The sequence below is a fragment of the Mytilus californianus genome, unplaced genomic scaffold (assembly GCF_021869535.1).
Source record: "Mytilus californianus isolate M0D057914Y unplaced genomic scaffold, xbMytCali1.0.p SCAF_4, whole genome shotgun sequence".
Taxonomy (NCBI): Eukaryota; Metazoa; Mollusca; class Bivalvia; order Mytilida; family Mytilidae; genus Mytilus; species Mytilus californianus.
This window is the reverse complement of record NW_026262690.1, coordinates 89,888,773-89,909,078: the sequence shown is the minus strand read 5'-3', so window position 1 is coordinate 89,909,078 and position 20,306 is coordinate 89,888,773. Positions and strand designations below refer to the sequence as shown.

The 20,306-nt window shown below is 32.7% G+C and overlaps 1 protein-coding gene across 5 annotated transcripts in view; it reads left to right on the top strand.

Annotated features, from left to right (window-relative positions):
* Positions 1-20,306, top strand: part of LOC127698793 (fibroin heavy chain-like) — a 108,085-nt gene that overhangs the window by 27,711 nt on the left and 60,068 nt on the right. For 4 of the 5 annotated variants that reach the window (XM_052202466.1, XM_052202465.1, XM_052202464.1 and 1 more), the window contains 3 exons: positions 13,292-13,471; positions 13,607-15,897; positions 17,891-17,970. In XM_052202466.1, the coding sequence (XP_052058426.1) occupies positions 13,292-13,471; positions 13,607-15,858 (2,432 nt within the window). In that variant the 3' untranslated portion in view covers positions 15,859-15,897; positions 17,891-17,970. Of the gene's footprint in view, positions 1-13,291; positions 13,472-13,606; positions 15,898-17,890; positions 17,971-20,306 lie in introns of those variants that run through there. The other variant, XM_052202463.1, reaches the window with a different exon arrangement.

Genomic DNA, 20,306 nt, shown 5'->3' with positions numbered 1-20,306 from the left:
TTCTCGCTGTGTTCGAAGACCCATTGGTGGCCTTCGGCTGTTTTCTGCTCTTTGGTCGGGTTGTTGTCTCTTTGACATATTCCCCATTTCCGTTCTCAATTTTACATGTATATTCCCCTTACTCTTGACCTAATGTGAACGTTTTAAAAGAAACACGCGTGATCAAAAGCTTGTTTAGAGCATAATTGGTAAAACATAACAACAATTAAAAATAAAATACGTACAACGCAAAAAAATAAAAACCATGTCATAGTTATATAAACACTTTATAAAACAAAAGTAGAGGCAAACCCAGGTGTTTCGGAAGGGTCAACATTTTCCGTTTTATTAGTTCTGTCCTTCGTAATGCTCGCAGGACGGGAGGACAGGATAGTAGGCATGACAAGTTCTGGAAATGGTAAAAACTAAAAGGTAAATACTCCGTATGCAAAGCTGTAATGTTATATCTAACCAGTACCATACTTGACATCATTTACGAGTCGTATCATGATTTCGAGAATGCATACTTATTCGTAGATCTTGTCTTGCTGATCATTTTTGCAACTTAAAGTTTCTCTCTATCTATTATTGTTTTCAAGATAAAAGGCAAACATGAAAAAAATGAAACATTTTAACAACCGGACCATGATCCTTCTTTATCTATGAAAGTACGCATCATCACACTAATAGCACTATACTGAGTACTCCTTTCCAAAAAGATAGAGAAAACTTCTGGATAAGGGAACTAAGTAGTGCAATGCCATATGGTTGCAATGATAACATCAAAGGAGTAGGAAATTTGTAAAGTCAAGATTGCAGTGGTGTAAATGTAATGAGCTTATTAAAAAACTATTTTAAGACACCAGCGTAGTCATGGGCAAAAACTTTACCATCGGCCCAATGTAAAATGTCTTCCAAATCTTGATCGTCCTCTGGGAGCTTTGGTGACCTTCTTTCACATCTTCATCATCCGCTAGGGTTCCATTCCATTAGAACTATTCTTTTTTCACTGCCTTTTAATTTTCTAAAATGTCTGAGAGATTATGCACTTGACAAGGGATGCATAAATACATTTTCTCTAATATACAGACTGGTCAGTATAATTGTAGCTCTTTTCCGACTTTTTAAACCACTAAGATCGGAACCTTTATATGATGAAAAGAGGAAATTTCTTCTAGTTTAGTTTTCTAATAAAGGAATTGATTCAATCAACATCAGCAACGTTCTTCATCACAAAGAGGTAAAATATAAAATTCCACTTTATTTTCAAAATCAGTATGTTACTATTGCATCCTACAGTTACATCAAAACCATTGTACCTAAAGTATTTAACTATGGGCAAAATTGCAGGACCTTAATTTAATAGAATACCTAAAAAAAAAACCCTCTGACATGTCACTGTTTCCACTCTGCTAATACTTACAGCCCCTTTGGCCATGGCCATCACTGGGGATTAACATAATTCAACATAAACATCTCCGAAAGGTGATATCGCATGGTCCTAAGTTCAGAGAACCCCGTCACATCAATTGGAACCATGACTTCAAAATAATTATGGATTCCATTGATGACTACGCCAGAGATGGGATAAACGAAAAGAAGTTGAACTGGACACTTTGTCAGAATGGGTCAAAACAATCAGGTCTCTGATAAAACGTCGAATTCATAAGTCAAAAAACTATGTGAATGATCGACCAACGTCCGTTTTCAGAGACAAAGAAGCTGTGAAATGTCTATCATCTATTCACGATAAATATGTTGTTGCTCCTGCGGACAAAGCTTCAAATAATCTTGTCTTTGTATGTAAATCGTACTACTACGAGTGTCTTGTAAAAGAATTAGGAATAAATGAGCACTCAGGTAATTCAACATAAAAAAACATATCATTTGACAAGGATGAGATTCTGGCGAATCATAAGTCCTTCGTGGCTTCAATGAACATTACATTGAACAGCAAATCTGAGGACTTACCTTGTTTGTATTGGATACCTAAGCTTCACAACATTCCGTACAAACAACGGTACATTACCGGCTCATCTGCATGTTCTACAAAGGAATTGTCCATTGTCCACAAAAATTCTGTCCGCAGTGAAAGAGGGTCTTTAGAAATACTGTGAAACTGTTTACTCGCGTAGTGGTATTGGCCATATGTGGATTCTAAAAAACTCAAAAGAACTTGTGGTTATTCTTAATTCTCGATCTTTCTTTGAAATTAACTCTATCAAAACTTTTGATTTTTCAACGCTGTATACCACCATTCCCCATATGAAATTAAAAAATCATCTAAAAGAAATTATCCACAATGCTTTTCTATATAAAAATGGTAGCATATGCTATAAATTGATTACTTTGGGATACCATAGGGCATATTTTGTTAATAGTGAACAAAAATTAAGATAAAACATGCTACACAGAGGAACAAGTGATCAGTATGTTGGCGTGTCTTATTGGAAACATATTTGTTGAATTTGGAGGTAGACTTTTTCAATAAATTGTCGGCATTTTATGCGGGAGTTTCTCGCTGCATTGAAGACCCATTGGTGGCCTTCGGATGTTGTCTGCTCTGTGGTCGGGTTGTTGTCTCTTCGACACATTCCCCATTTCCATTCTCAATTTTATTCCTATGGGAACGAAATGTGCACCTCTCCTTGCCGACCTCGTCTTATTTTCATATGAGTCGTAGTCCCTTCAGACACTTGTCATAAACAAGAAGATCAAAGAAGCCAGATCATTCAATTTTTACATTAAGATATATTGATGATGTTCTTACCATTAACAATCCAAACTTTTCTGATTGGGTTCCATTAATATATCTTTCAGAACTAGCCATTAAAGAAACAACAGACACGGCTTCCTCCGTCTCATTTTTAGAGTTATACCTGGAATTTAACATTAACGGCCATCTCAGTACCAGATTCTATGACAAACGAGACGATTTTAATTTCAACCACTGTAGTAGCAATATACCAAATTCCCCTGAATATGGAATATAAATTTCCCAACTCATTCGGAATTCAACAGCAGAAGGTTGATCAACCAGGGTTGTGTCAAAGACCGTTTCTTCCTTTTTCTCAAAAATCACGGGGAGATACCAAGACCTTGTTGAAAGATATTCCGTATGAACTGCACTAATAATTTATCGAATTAAAGCGTAATGGCATGGGATAACTGATTAAACCATGTTGAAGGTTTCTTCTGAATAATAAAGATATAAATGAAAGTATAATAGAAGGGCATAATTGTCATGTTTCTCTGATAAGAGGTACATGTTATTGTACTACCAGACTACCATGAACCAGTGTGCTCTTATATTAAATTAAAAGTATGCTGATTTTTTCAGAACAAGTCAGGAAAGGGTATGGTTTTGACATGAAATGACTGTCACTCTATATGAAGCTAAGACAAAATATCTATAAATGCTTGAAATAGCAGAATTTAACATAGTAAGCAATGTGGCTATGAATTAATGGTTTTATTTCTATCGTATATTTTATTATTTAAGGAAAATGTAGCAAACTTTTTCTAAAATATCATCAGGATTAGTTATAGATAATGTATATTTTAAGGTTTTTCTTGTCGCAGAACACACCGAGGGGTGTTAGGATTGATCAAATGAAAGACCGACCGTAAGGAGGTCTTTCTTTGGACAATCCTGACACCCCGAGGTGTGTTCTACGACAAGAAAAACCTTAAAAAGAGCATTATCTGACTTATAAACCGTCAAAAAAACATTTTTTGCAAAGATTTGCAGAATTTGCATCCTATTTTACCCACCAAACTAAAGTGGGATATTCTTTTCTGGAGCGTTCAGGTTTTAATACACCCTACGGCTCATTTATAATGTGAAATAAAACTCACTTATTTATATTGAAATAAACTTTAGAAATCATTATCCAGCCACAACAAAAGTATTACTGTAACTGCATGAAGCAAGACACAAATGAAATGTTACCACTCGATAACGGTGTATGAAAAATACATGTCACTTTGTAAGTAATTTATTGTACCAACTTAGTTTATGAAAGGGGATGCTATGGTGGTTTTTTTCTATTTGTAATGACATTTTATCGCGGAAAAGCAGGTTATTTTTTCCACAATTTTTAACGTTTGAACTATTCAGAATAATTTTCTTTTGAATGGCAATACAATTTTTTCAAACAGAGAATCAGGATTTTATTCTATTCCCCTGACCCCATTGTGAGGTACGTGGCGTTTGTTCTATACAATATAAGGATATTTGATCAGTTGATCAATTATTAGAATAAGAGGTATACATAGATGTAAAAAGTTAAGAACTGACACGAAGAGAGCACGAAATCGTGATACATGTACATGAACCTGTAAAACGAAAACGAATATCCGTTATATAGGTCAAAGTGTGATTCAATAAGATTTTCAAAATTCTATACATGAATGTGTTAAATCTGGCTTGTTTTAAAATGTTATGAAAAGTTTTGCATATTTAAATTCATCTCGCATATATGATAATGTCCCTTTATTGTAGCGTGTAGCGATAAATTAACAAACCTCACATTATTTGTTTCGAAAGTTAAAATGCGCGTCAGTAACAATACTTTGTATTTCATAAAATTGAGAATGGAAATGGGGAATATGTCAAAGAGACAACAACCTAACCAAAGAGCAGAAAACAGCCGAAGGCCACCAATTGGTCTTCAACCCAGCAAGAAATCCTGCACCCGGAGGCGGGCTTCAGATGGCCCCTAAATAAAAATGTGTACTAGTTCAGGGAAAATGGACATCATACTAAACTCCAAAACAAATAAATGAACTAAAATGAAAAAAAAATACAAGACTAGCAAAGGCCAGAGGCTCCTGACTTGGGACAGGCGCAAACATGCGGCGGGGTTAAACAGTCTATTATACGGAAAAAAGGATTGTTTCTACCTTAAACTTATCAAAGATGGAACATTAAAAAATAAATTCCACAATTGGCAACAACAATTTATCAAACGAATCAAATGTTTAAGTCAATTATAGTTTGCATTTTTATCAAGGAAAATAATGACCTTACACAGTTCATTATTTTATGCCTTGAAGCATATTTCATTGAAACTTGGTATCGTCCGGGTTGATTCTTCGAAAGAATGACCTATCGTTCTGAAAAAAATAACTCCATATAGGAATATAAATTTATACCTACACCGGCACTAAATTGTACATTGTTCTTGAATTGATTTATAGTTATTATTATAATTATCATACATGAATAAATGTATTGGAAATAAAAATATTTTTGTCTGCAAGTTCTGATAATCATTGAGGATTAAGTTATAACTACTGTGTAGTAATTTTATCTGGGGATTAGTCATCTGGGGTCTAGGACAGTATTGTACACCATGAGTGTAGAAACCTCTCCCGAGTGAGGCCAATGTATGCTATGGTCAAATAAGGAAGTGGATTAGCCAGTTATTGGGAGGGACAATTAAGATCAGATGATTGCATGAACTTGGATCTTTCACCCAATTTTAATTACAGTTTTAATCATTATTTTTTACTGTTATTATTTTATCATCTTGAGATACTGGATGTGTGATGCTTCACAAGATTATTTTTATTGTATTTGTAGTAGTATTTTACTATTTGTTACTGTAATGTATGATATACTGGTTGGGGCATTTTCTAAACCCCACCTTTGCTTTTTTAATGGCATTGTCATTTAATTGCTACAATTGATATTGTTAATATATCATTCTCAATTAATGATCAATTTTGAATAAATGACATTTTGCTCAACTTGAGTTTTATATTAACAGCAAACTTAGCTCGGCCTCCGTTGAACATCATCTTGAGGAACCTTGGCTGTCAAAAATATATATAAAACAATAACTTATCGAATGCCATAAACAGTATGACCAAACAGTGGGATTGAGATTAAACCATTGTTTGATTTGAAGTTTAAGAATCTTTAGTTTAAAACTCATTAGATGCAACGGAAAATTTAATATTGCTTACACCTTATTTAAAGAACACATAGAAAAACGTGTTTCTAGTAAGTTTCGTGTAATAATCAATTTCAAGGATTCAATTGTTCCCAGGTAATTAGTCGCAGTCAAACAGATCTGCATGAATGAAATAAGTAAAATCAGAGAAGGTTCTATGGATATTGATAATTTGTATCGCCTGATTCATAAGAGACGTAAACAACACATAACATGTTGGATATATATTCAGTGGGAAATCTAGTGACAAAATATTACCTCCCCTGTAAATATTGAAAACTAGATCTTCTCAATGTTTGTCTCATTTTAGCTTGGACGTTATCAATTATGGATTCATGAGAAAACGTTCTGGTAAAAAGTAAAAATTTAAATAAGTTGAAATAAAAACAAAACTTCCTTTCAATTTTATCATTTCCCTTCTTAAGTAGCAAACGACGAGTACAGCAGGCTGTAGAAGCTTGATGTAAAATTGATTTAAAATGTTGCTATGCAAATAAATTCCTGGAGTACCGACTTCATTTTTTTTCTACTGGCTGTATACCTTTCTGGAACATGCTAATTATCAATATATATATACAGCTAGATCAGAGAAAGTCAGGAAAAAAAATCCCAAAGGAATCGATTGATATGCAGCAAAGATTGGCACTTTTGAAATTTAGTTACTTAGCAAATTCAAACGGACCTTATCTCGATGTAAAAATTGAATTTGAATAGATCGAGAAGACCGCAAATACATGTACAAAAATCGAGACGACCTTTTCTTAAAATTGTATAAAAAGAGTAGAAAGATATCTACTTTATAAAAATATATATCTATAATTTCTTAACCTGCACACACAGACTTTTGAATCTTTATATTCACAAAAAGACAATATTTCTCTACTGAATGTACATGTAACAAGATCAAACCGGTGTGCTCGATAACTTTGGTGTGAAAAAATAAATTTACTTTGGGAACTTGTAACATGCTAAGGACTTTTTGGAACACTCCGAAAATTGGTGACTCGAAAGATCTTTAGATTTTGCATGTTCATGATTTTTTCCAATTTTTTGTTATTAATATGTAGCAAAGATTTGTAGTTTTTAAATCTCAGTTGAACAAGCTTGTAATGCAATTATCTCGATAAATACTGAACATTAAACATCGTGTATTTGCATGTTTTATTCTAATAACACAGTTTGACAATTAATTTATTTAGAACAAACAATTATTATTTGGAAATAACTTTTGATCAGTATCGTCACCGGCATTGTTTTATTATTGGCTTTCTCGACTCCATAATAAGATGAATGGATTTTCTTTTGTTTTCGTTCACTATATATCCCACTGTATTGACAAATTCAAACAAACAAAAGCGGTCATGACAAAAATATTTTGACAGTTGCTTTTTAGGGTTACACAGCGCTCCTTGTTAGTGCACAAAAAGTTAAAAACAAAAATGATTTACATGACCGAAAACGAGTTTCGTCAAATTTTTTAATGATTTACTCAAATAACAAATATATATTCTATTTAAAATCATTAATATCTATATCAGTAATCACTTTGGCCGAAGTATATTTTGTCGTTATTTTTTCAACAGATACTTTTACAAAGTAAACACGATTAAAATTCCCTTGTCTATCATCTATTTGTTCCGTACTTTATGTAAAGATGGTAAACTGATGTCAGTTAAAAAAAGTTATAAGATACGAAAATGACAATAAAACATCATAAGTCAAATTATTAAGAAACTAAGATTGTAACTCCCTCAAGTAAAGATAGGTAAAGATAGGTTCCTTGAGGACATATAGTTTTTCACGTGTTCAAGTATTTATATATCCTCTGCTTTGAGCGTTGCTGATGAATGTAAATTAAAATTTTTTTTAAAAAAACATCAAACTCAAAAAGTGTTATTTTTTATTTCGACATTCAATAGAATGACAAAAGAAAAAAGCAGACAACTGTAAAAAAAAATAAATCGGAGGCTGAACTTTGATGCTTTGTTGGAAAAGCCGTTCCGGTTCTATCGAGTTGTTGAAAGCCAAACTCCGAAACAGTGGTAACATCCTCCTTGCTACGCTACGTTGACTTTAACTTTATAGTAATAGTGTAGCAAAGGAACTTCACCGCTGTTTCAGAGTTTGGTTAAAAGCAAAACCCCGGTGATGAGTCGCATTCTGTGATGTCATAAACTAGGACGGGAGCTACGACAAATATCTCAGAATTCCATATATTAAACAGAAAGAATGACTGGAATCGATTTAATTTAACTACATTTATAGTTGTAATTGAGCTTGTATCATATTCAAATGTATGGAATTGATTTCTGTGTATACGACTCAAATCAGTTGGAAGGTAAAAAAAACAAAGTTAAAATTGAGAATGGAAACGGGGAATGTGTCACAGAGACAACAAACCGATCAAAGAGCAAAAACAGCCCAAGGCCACCAATGGGTCTTTAACGCAGAGAGAAAATCCCGCATCCGGAGGCGTGCTTCGGCTAGCCCCTATACAATTATGCATACTAGTTCAGTGGAAATGAAAGCCAAAGTATACTCCGAAACATATAAATGAACCAAAAATAAAAACACACAAAAAAAGAGAAAGGCCAGGGGTTCCTGACTTGGGACAGATGCAAAAATGCGGCGGGGTTAAACGTGTTGGAGTGTTACAAATTCGTTGGAAGTACTTGACAAATTGCATGCTCAAATGTTGAGCGCTGAAAAGCAATTCAAAAAACGATGCATCAAGACATCTATGCCTAGAGGTATGAAAAATACTCTTTGAGTCTAAATTAATTCTAATACTGTTAAGTAAATGTTTGAAAAATCCTTGACTTTCATGTCCACCAGCCATAAATCTATGAAAGTGCACCCCAAAACACAATAAAACTATTGAGACAATCGTAGGCTCAGAATAAATTGTCTTCTGCTATAGATTAGCGTATACCATTTATGTCCAACTGAATAGGCCCGAGTCTAGTGAATAAACGTATGATACCTCTTGGGTTATGAGTAACTTTAAAATAAACTACTGAAGATCTGCCATAAATAATAAACCTCTATAAAGACTGTCATATATAGCACGTTCTCAATAGTAAGCCTCTATAAAGACTGTCGTGTATAGCACGTACTCAATAAATAGTAAACATCTATAAAGACTACGAAATAATTTAACACTTGCTATTATGTTGTCATGATTATAATTAGTTATCTATTGTAACTATTTATTTTATAGCCTTGTTCCTGCGTGTTTCTCTGTCAACATAAAATAAGATGTGATTTGATGGACAATAAAACACCTATCCACAAAAGAGCAAATGAAGTAGATGTAAAGAACTATATGTCTCCGTACGGCCTTTAGAAATGAGCAAAATCTTACCGTAAAAACAACGACAAAATGTAAAACAATTCAAACGAAAAAAATCAAAGGACTGAATAATGTACAAAACAATAAACGAAAAACGAAAAACAAATATGATAGACAACGACCAAGCGATAACCCTTTAATTACAGGTTCCTGACTTCGGACAGGCACATATAGAATGTGTCGGAGTTTGATTCCTGGTATCGGCATAAAGGATAAAAAAACAACTACCAAAAAGAGTAAAGACTCGAGATTGCTATCAAAGAGCTCCCCAGTAACTAAAAGCTAGTTCAACGCCCATTAAATGATTAAAATATCATACATCTTAGACTTAAATCAATCAGTACACATCCAATGGATTTAGTGTAAATACTTCAAACGATAGTGAGAAAAATATGGCTTTATGCCTTGCCACAATATAAGTATCGACAGGATGTAAAACCGTCAGTGTTCATATCTTTAAAGGAAAACATATCTATCTATCTTCTAATTTATTAATAGCTAAAATTTTAGTATTGATATGGAATTTAGATGAATCTTTACTGAGTTTGGCCATACAGGTAAATAAAAACCAAAAACACCAATAAACAAATTCGCCTTCGTCGGGTCTTGTTATTGATTTTAACGATGGGCAAACGTCCATCTCGTCACTGTTTAAGTTTTACTGATGTTTTGTTGGATGTTGTATTGTTGGCAGCTATCAAACAAAATGTATTTTAAGACAATAATGTCCCAGTATTTTTCATAAATGTCTTCTCAAGTCCACCTATCCAAGATGTCGCTGAAAATAACAAGCTGCAGATTAGTCATGTCAGCAATTTATGTAAACATCATAAATCATTTAATCTATATATGTTTAACACACCAGACTGATACAAAAAGGAAAACATGCTTTAGAAATAACACTTTTTTCTCTTTTGTTTTCTTTGTAAACATTTAGCGTGGGCTATCCATTTGAATTCCAGGATCTTATGCAACCTATTAAAGTTACCTATTTTAAAATTTTCCAAATCTGTTTGATCGAAGTTGATTACATAATACATTACATTCGTATATTTTATACTACACAAAACATGTTTCCTTATGTGTTTATTGATAAAAGTGTGAGAATTGCTTATTTTTCCGATTCTTCTAATGAGCCTCTCAAACTATATAAGTAAATCATCATATTTCTTTCTTTACTGTTATTCAACAATGCTTCGGTTGAAACACCATTGTTTACTTTTACTTCTTATTGCATTGGGTAAGTTCTTCTCATGTTCATTACTTAAATAACATCAGGTAATTTTATTCCAGGACTTTATCAAGGAGGTCAGGTATTTCTTTGTTTAACTGTTTTCTAATTATTGAAAAAATCTATATGATACTTTTGTTCAACAGCCTTATGAGATACGCTCGAAACCAAAGAAAGGAAACAAAAATAAAAGTTTTTTGGAGCAAATATACCAAAAGGGTATAGTAAAAAAACTGACAAAGATTACGTCATATAGTTGATTAATAGATGCCATTTTTTACAATCGTCCATTAGCTGCACCAAAATTACCAATAAAAAAAAATGAACAGTCCGCCATTTTAGACAAGTTGCTCCCATCCGCAGATAAGGCAGAACAGACTACGTGTTGTTGTAAATAATGTATTGGTCAACTAGAGCGTCCTTATAATACAACCATTCTATAACTTTCCATCAGTTTACATCCCTACTTTCGTAAAGAATTTTTAAAACAACGATAATTTTAGCACAGTGTATGTCAGGAATTGCTTAATATTCTTGAACACTTTTTTCACAGCAGATATTGGTGGGGTAGTGTTGCTCCATAATAAGTTTTCTATGTAGTGTTTTATGGACTGTTGTTTGTTTGGTTTTTTGTGGGTTTATTTTGCTATGGTATCAATATGTTTTCTTCCAAATCTTTTGTGTAGAGCGTATTTCTGTTATTCCCTAAACACGTGCGTGCACGAATACCGATATTATACGTTATTATTATGGAAAGCAAATCTATAACTAATACTAACATGCTAGTAATGTTTACAAAATGTAAACCTTGATGTTGAATACAATTTGGAAAGAATGTTGTTAACTACATAAAATTGAGAATGGAATGTATACTTGTTTGGTGTAATATCGAATATACAGATATTAAATTATTTGTAGTTGTAAAAAATTAAAGTACGTTTGTATAAATTTTAGGTTTGGAATGTCCTTTCTATTCAATTTATAAAAACATTTCAAAGAATTGCCAAAATATATATCAAATTGCAGTTTTGACCAGGTAAAACGTTATTAGAATTGACAAGATATTCAAAAACAGGACATGATATTGATACATATTTAAAGCATACTTGATTATGTGATAAAGAGAATTTCAGTTTTAATTCACTTTTAGTCCTTTTTGTTTATATCAGTCTCTAATGTTTGTTTTAAATTTTGGATTTTACGTAATTCGTTTTGAGTTATCGATTCCTTTATACAATATCTAATTTCAATGCAGATCACTTTATTGGTAGAGAAAACATAGTTACATGTCAATAGTGGATTGTTTTTTTCAACTATCGTCAAGTCCTCTGTAGGTAAATGCGTGAAAAGATACTTTAAATCAGAACATTTTAGGAGGTTGCCATGATAGGTTCTTTTTTACAATCTTAATAAACAAACAATGATTTACTATCGTAATAAATAAACAATGATTAACTTTTATAATAAATAAACAATGAAACACCTTTTGAAGCATTTAAGATACATTTTTGGTGGGAGGATGGTGGTGAATGGCAATCTTATGCTTGTAATCCTTTCTCCCTAGTTATCTAATTATACGAATAGAAATAGTGTTCTGTTGCGATATGACTAGTAAAAGCTGAATTATCACTTCACAAATTAGAGTTTCTAAAGAAGACTTCTTAACTCGCTTAAGGTAATAAAAAAAAACATACTCATAAGCTGACAAAAAGGATGCCCTTTCTTCCTGATTTAATCTACCATAGTAGTCATTCTCAAAATGTCTTCTTGGTGACTGGTTTTATTCGGGAATAATATTCCATCAGCAAAGACAATGATGCTATAATATATACATATGAAACCGATTTCGATGCGTTATGTGATATACATACGTAACTTCATGCGTGGAAACCTTCTCACCATAATAGATATACGCGAAAACTGGCATGCCAATACGGATATTGTTTTATTGAAATTTATCGTTAAAAAAAATTAAAAATACTTTTTTAATTAAGGAATAAATATTTCCTATTCCTTGTACGAGTTCGGTTATACTTCCAGTCCTTTCGGTTTATCACTTTTTTAATGTTGTATCATATTTTGGACCTTCAAATATTTTTGCATCGGCCATTACTGATGAAACTTTCAATGTTACCTAATAAATAAGACAATATCAATAGAGGAATAACATTAAAGGTAAAACGACAAATGGAGGGGAAAAGACACTTTACCTGCATTTTAACATAAAGATATCAGAGACCGACGCATCTCTTAAAAAATGGCGTTTACCAGTTTTCTTGTTGAAGGTCGGTGTCTCTCTGCACTTATTCCAGCTTTCTACACCAATATCAACTGACAATCATAAAGCCAATGTTGATGAAAGTGGCGTTATACACCCAAAAACTAACACACATGCATAGCAATCATTGCAATCCTGTGAATAAGACTGATATTTTAACATAAGTCAAACAAAACTGATACCAATTGTAAAGGTCAATAATTAAAAATAAGAATAAGGAACATATACCTTTCATTTAGCAAAAGGACATGGATATGATTACGGTTACGACGGTTATGGATATGGTAAAACAACGGATATTATAGTAAATAAAGGTCATGGATATGGTTACGGTTACGGCGGGTATGGAAATAGAGGACATGGATATGGTTATGGTTATGACTGTTATGGAAATGGTAAAACAAAAATTATAGTAAATAAAGGACATGGATATGGCTACGGTTACGACGGTTATGGAAATGGTAAAACAACAGATATCATAGTAAATAAAGGTCATGGATATGGTTACGACTACGGCGGTTATGGAAATGGTAAAGCAACGAATATTATAGTAAACAAAGGGCATGAATATGGTAACGGTTACGGCGGTTATGGAAATAGAGGACATGGATATGGTTACGGTTATGACGGTTATGGAAATGGTAAAACAACAGATATTATAGTAAATAAAGGTCATGGATATGGTTACGGTTACGACGGTTATGGAAATGGTAAAACAAAAATTATAGTAAATAAAGGACATGGATATGGTTACGGTTATGACGGTTATGAAAATGGTAAAACAACAGATATTATAGTAAATAAAGGTCATGGATATGGTTACGGTTACGACGGTTCTGGAAATGGTAAAACAAAAATTATAGTAAATAAAGGACATGGAGATGGTTACGGTTACGGCGGTTATGGAAATGGTAAAACAAAAATTATAGTAAATAAAGGACATGGATATGGTAACGGTTACGGCGGTTATAGAAATGGTAAAACAAAAATTATAGTAAATAAAGGACATGGATATGGTTACGGTTACGGCGGTTATGGAAATGGTAAAACAAAAATTATAGTAAATAAAGGACATGGATATGGCTACGGTTATGACGGTTATGGAAATGGTAAAACAACAGATATTATAGTAAATAAAGGTCATGGATATGGTTACGGTTACGACGGTTCTGGAAATGGTAAAACAAAAATTATAGTAAATAAAGGACATGGATATGGTTACGGTTACGGCGGTTATGGAAATGGTAAAACAAAAATTATAGTAAATAAAGGACATGGATATGGTAACGGTCACGGCGGTTATAGAAATGGTAAAACAAAAATTATAGTAAATAAAGGACATGGATATGGTTACGGTTACGGCGGTTATGGAAATGGTAAAACAAAAATTATAGTAAATAAAGGACATGGATATGGCTACGGTTATGACGGTTATGGAAATGGTAAAACAACAGATATTATAGTAAATAAAGGTCATGGATATGGTTACGGTTACGACGGTTCTGGAAATGGTAAAACAAAAATTATAGTAAATAAAGGACATGGATATGGTTACGGTTACGGCGGTTATGGAAATGGTAAAACAAAAATTATAGTAAATAAAGGACATGGATATGGTAACGGTTACGGCGGTTATGGAAATGGTAAAACAAAAATTATAGTAAATAAAGGACATGGATATGGTTACGGTTACGGCGGTTATGGAAATGGTAAAACAAAAATTATAGTAAATAAAGGACATGGATATGGTTACGGTTACGACGGTTATGGCAGTGGTAAAACAAAAATTATAGTAAATAAAGGACATGGATATGGTTACGGTTACGGCGGTTATGGAAATGGTAAAACAAAAATTATAGTAAATAAAGGGCATGGATATGGTTACGGTTACGACGGTTATGGAAGTGGTAAAACAACAGATATTATAGTAAATAAAGGACATGGATATGGTTACGGTTACGGCGGTTATGGAAATGGTAAAACAAAAATTATAGTAAATAAAGGACATGGATATGGTTACGGTAACGACGGTTATGGAAGTGGTAAAACAAAAATCATAGTAAATAAAGGACATGGATATGGTTACGGTTACGACGGTTATGGAAATGGTAAAACAACACATATTATAGTAAATAAAGGACATGGATATGGTTACGGTTACGACGGTTATGGAAATGGTAAAGCAACGAATATTATAGTAAACAAAGGGCATGGATATGGTTACGGTTACGGCGGTAATGGAAATAGAGGACATGGATATGGTTACGGTTATGACGGTTATGGAAATGGTAAAACAAAAATTATAGTTAATAAAGGACATGGATATGGTTACGGTTACGACGGTTATGGAAATGGTAAAACAACGAATATTATAGTAAATAAAGGTCATGGATATGGTTACGGTTACGATGGTTATGGAAATGGTAAAACAAAAATTATAGTAAATAAGGGACATGGATATGGTTACAGTTACGACGGTTATGGCAGTGGTAAAACAAAAATTATAGTAAATAAAGGACATGGATATGGTTACGGTTACGGTGGTTATGGAAATGGTAAAACAAAAATTATAGTAAATAAAGGGCATGGATATGGTAACGGTTACGACGGTTATGGAAGTGGTAAAACAAAAATCATAGTAAATAAAGGACATGGATATGGTTACGGTTACGACGGTTATGGAAATGGTAAAGCAACGAATATTATAGTAAACAAAGGGCATGGATATGGTTACGGTTACGGCGGTTATGGAAATAGAGGACATGGATATGGTTACGGTTATGACGGTTATGGAAATGGTAAAACCACAGATATTATAGTAAATAAAGGTCATGAATATGGTTACGGTTACGACGGTTATGGAAATGGTAAAACAAAAATTATAGTAAATAAAGGGCATGGATATGGTTACGGCTACGACGGTTATGGAAATGGTAAAACAAAAATTATAGTAAATAAAGGGCATGGATATGGTTACGCTTACGGCGGTAATGGAAATGGTAAAACAAAAATTATAGTAAACAAAGGACATGGATATGGTTACGATTACAGCGGTTAAATAAAGATAAAAGATACAGCGACAATGCATAAGACTTAGGTAAGAACAAAGGTTACAACTCCTCAGGTAAGGTTCACGTAAACAGGATTTGGACGGTTCTGTTGGGACTTTATTGTCTTCAATGCTTTTTACCATTTTTTTCAAGTATATCAGAATCATTTTACGTAAATTTTCATAGACATCTTTCTTACCTAATAAGGTATTCAAATAAAATTTTCCAGATTTCCTCGATTTTTTCGTTAAAAGTAGAAATTTCCCATTTCCGCATTGAACAGATAAGCGAAGCTCCAAGTTTTAGATGGGCATACTGATGCTCAATATTTTTTTTTCTCTGAGTAACTTTTGTGCATTTTTTAAGAGTAGAAGGGAGGAGGGGTCGCCTTATGTATTTTGACCAAGACATTGTCTGTACTCTTACTAGTATTTCTATAACCCCTTTGGAGCATCGTCTTTTTTTGGATTTTATATGCTCAAATGGATCAAAATATATTAATATTATATTGTTCCTTGTGATTATCAAATATTTTTCTGTCAATATCGCACAAACACAAGCACTCGTATTTGCAATTTGTTTCCTGGCATAGACAGCTCTTAAGATAAAAGGCAAAGACAAACTATTTCATAAATTATGTTGAGGAGTAAAACTTGCAAATTTATGAAGAAAATGTCTCGAAAAGTATTAAATGATAAAAGTAGAAAACGTAAACGGAAGGTAACACGATTTGATATGATTGATTTATGTTTAACGCCACTTTAAGCACTATTGTGCTATTTCGTAGCAGTCAGATTTTATTGGTGGAAGAAGCTGAAGTGCCCGGAGAAAACTACTGACCTTCGTTTGGAAAACTGAAATCCTAGTCAAATAAGATTGGAGTCGAGCGCACCTGCCACGTGCGGGATTCGAACTCACAACCCCCAGTGTTGACAGGCTAATGAAACCGTAGTTCGACTACTTTTCTCTTGATAAAATAAAATTATATTCAAATATGTACAATAAAAATTCACCAGACAGTCAACTTCTTAGACCACTCGGCCACTGATGCCCCCCCCCCCCCCCCTGATGAATGAAAAACGAGACAAGGTCACTTATCATCAATGAATCTTATTTCCTATAAAGATAGATCGTATACAGTAAATAAAGTAAAATCGAACATCGTCACAGTTTGTTATAAAACATATTTACTATTTAAGAAAACGAGAGCATTTTCGTCATTTGTGATACTCCATGAGGTGAGTCATTTCCCTGTTTATCACAAATGAATTAATTACAAAAGCAAAAATAGAAACAAAAGAAAAAACACCAAATGGGAAAAATAAATCAAACAAAAGCATTTCCCACGTTTGATGAAAGATACATCTAACTGGATAAGAAGTCATATTATCAAAATGGGGGATAAGTTAAAGTATAGGTCATGGATTCGTCTTTCCGTTTTGAATTTCCTTTAGAGTTCGGTATTTTTGTTATTCTAATTTTTTCATAAGCTTCATAAAATGAGAAAGATGATAAGAATAGAGCAATGGAAAACCATCAATCATCATCAAACTAAATATCATATCGATACCGAAGCTCTGAAATTCGTTTCCTGATCGATGTAACATTTTTATACTAAACAAACTTCATGGCTTTTAACTCAAATGTAAATGTTTTCTTTATCGTTCGTCGATTCTACCCTTTCTTTCATGTTTATGAATAATTTGTTGCTTCAAAGTGCAAGTTAGAGTGAATGCTCTATCGAAAAGGTTTATTAAATGTGCATTATTAATCCCAAAATTCTCTTTGCCATGATCAATGTTCAATTGTCGCTGTTGGTTATTTGTTACTTGCCATTAAATGTGAAATTGATCTTAGTTATTGAAAGTATTAAATCATTACAATAGCATATTGATCTTGTTATATTTGAAACTCTATGATTTTTACTCTAAAAGGGTAGGAGAGGACATGACCTGCACATATGTTTTATATCTAATTAACATTCATACAACGAATATAAAAGAGGAATATATGTAAAGATTTCTGAACTTTCTTTTTCAGGTTGAACTAGAATGTACTGGCTATAAAGACCTTTTTTATTGCTGCTTCTAATAAAAAATTTCTTCAAAGCATCTTACAAACAGATATTGTTCTTTACTTGAAACATATGTATATTAAGTGTGAAAATGGAGATGTTTACTTTTACAAATTGGAGAGTTGTCTCATTGGCACTCATACGACATCTTCTTATATCTTTGTTAGAAAATTCACAGCTGTTTTCTTTAAATGAGAAAAAATAAAAAAAACTTTTACAACTTCCTATTGATTTTTAAAATTAGTACTTATTGTCTTAATTCATGGGGCTGTATCACTCACATCAGCTCTCCATACATTTGAATATCACGTCTTTGTAACGTCAAACATGAATTACTCAATCTTCATAATCTGACTTATTAACGACGGCATTTTTTTTTAAACCGACTTTTTAAGTTTGACTCGAACTTATCAAGTTATCATCCAGTTTGCTATTAAAACAAATAAAATCATTACTTCTATCATGAACAAAACAAATATACAATCGTATAAATGAATTCTCTAGGTTTTCGTCATATTTATATTGAAAAAATATCAGCTGCTCAAGACCATTATATAAAGCTTTATTAAGCTCGTTTGCTGTGCTCACTCGACAAAAACTTCATAGTGTTACTCGTAGCTGAATTATAACCCTAATAATAGGTTCTTATAAATATTCATGAGAATTCACTTCGATATATACGTTTTAAATCGAATTAAAATCGCATATCAGTCCAATCACTGACAGAATATTCCATAAAATACTACGCAAAATATACATATATATATTCCGCAAATTTACAGATGTAACATTGTTGGGCTGTTGTTATTTACTAAAGTCACTTTACAATCTCCGTAAATCGATGTCTAGGAAAAAGAAACCAGAGGAAAAAAGAATAGAAAAAAATATGAATCGATCGAGACCTTCGACATAAGATTATAATATTACATCAGGTCAGGATCGAGTGTTCGAGCCAAATTTTTAAAACATCACATGTAATCAAAACAGCAACTGACAATTTCATAATCAATGAACATTTGACATTTGAGCGAAATAAAAAGGATGTCTGAGCAAACAAAAAAGTGTAAATTTCAGCTAGACTTTTTCACCATTTGAGTGAAATTTTAAATTGATGTGCCTTTATGAGCGAAAGATGTTTTAAACCATTTGAGCGTAGATAGATGATTGTGAATAGTATACAAAAAAAATTCTTTTTATATCCAAACTTGCGTCTGTTGAGGACCTTTTGAAACCTTTACTATTTTCATTATGCATCCAAAATCGTCCAAAACCTTTTATTTCATCTTCACGCGAAGATCATGTCAATCGTTGTTTATTCTTACAACGATCTTAAAGATGGAATCATGGTCTTCAAATTTGCATCACTTTGAAGGACATCTCAAGGGTAATTCTTCTGACTTTAACAGTAACGTCGTATTGTAAAATTCATATTTGAACAATTTCTTCATTTTGATGATATTTTGGTATCAAAATTCTTGCATCAGATGTTCAAATCACATATCTTCTTAAAGACTTTATATTATTTAAACTGAAAAATGTAAATCTTAGCTGAATATGACTTTCTATTTAAGATATTAGTTTAGCGGTAGATTTTTTTTAAAGATTATCAATTAGCTCCTATAATAATTTACTTCGGAGACTTTTCACCTGTTAAAGTGTTTGCTTATTTGATTGGTGAAATATGTTATTATATATTACCGATTTACTTTGAAACTTCAATTGGAAAACCCGTTTGAAAATGAAAGGACTCGTATAATTAAAGAATAAGATGACAATTACCGTTTGTGTGTATAAACATTCATTTGTATATGTTGTAACTTATTGTGTTTTTGGATTGGTTATCATTTGAGTAGTTTATTAAAATCTACTACTAATCTCTCCATGTTGCAAAAGCTGCAATACGTTAATTCATAAAAAATTACTATATGACAGTTGTATGAACGTTTTCTAGGGGTTTTACACCTCGCACAAATTATTTCCAGTGTTGTATGGATGTTATTTAAGGGTTTTTCAACTCGCACAAATCATTTCCAGTGTTGTATAAACGTTATCTAGGGGATTAACACCTCGCACAAATTATTTCTAGTGTTGTATGAACGTTATCTAGGGTTTTTGCACCTCACTCAAATCATTTCGGGCGTTGTATGAACATTATCAAGTAGCCATGAACCTCGACCTACTCTGCCCTGGTGTAACATGAAAGTTTTTTAGTGGTCATTCCCCTCGAATAATTAGTATTAGTACTGTATGAACGTCATATAATGGTCATACACCTCGATAAACTCAGTACCAGTGGTGTATAACATTATTTATGAGTCATATACATATTTACCATGCACAACTGTGTATCAGTTATCTTTGGGTAAAAAAACTCATAAGAAC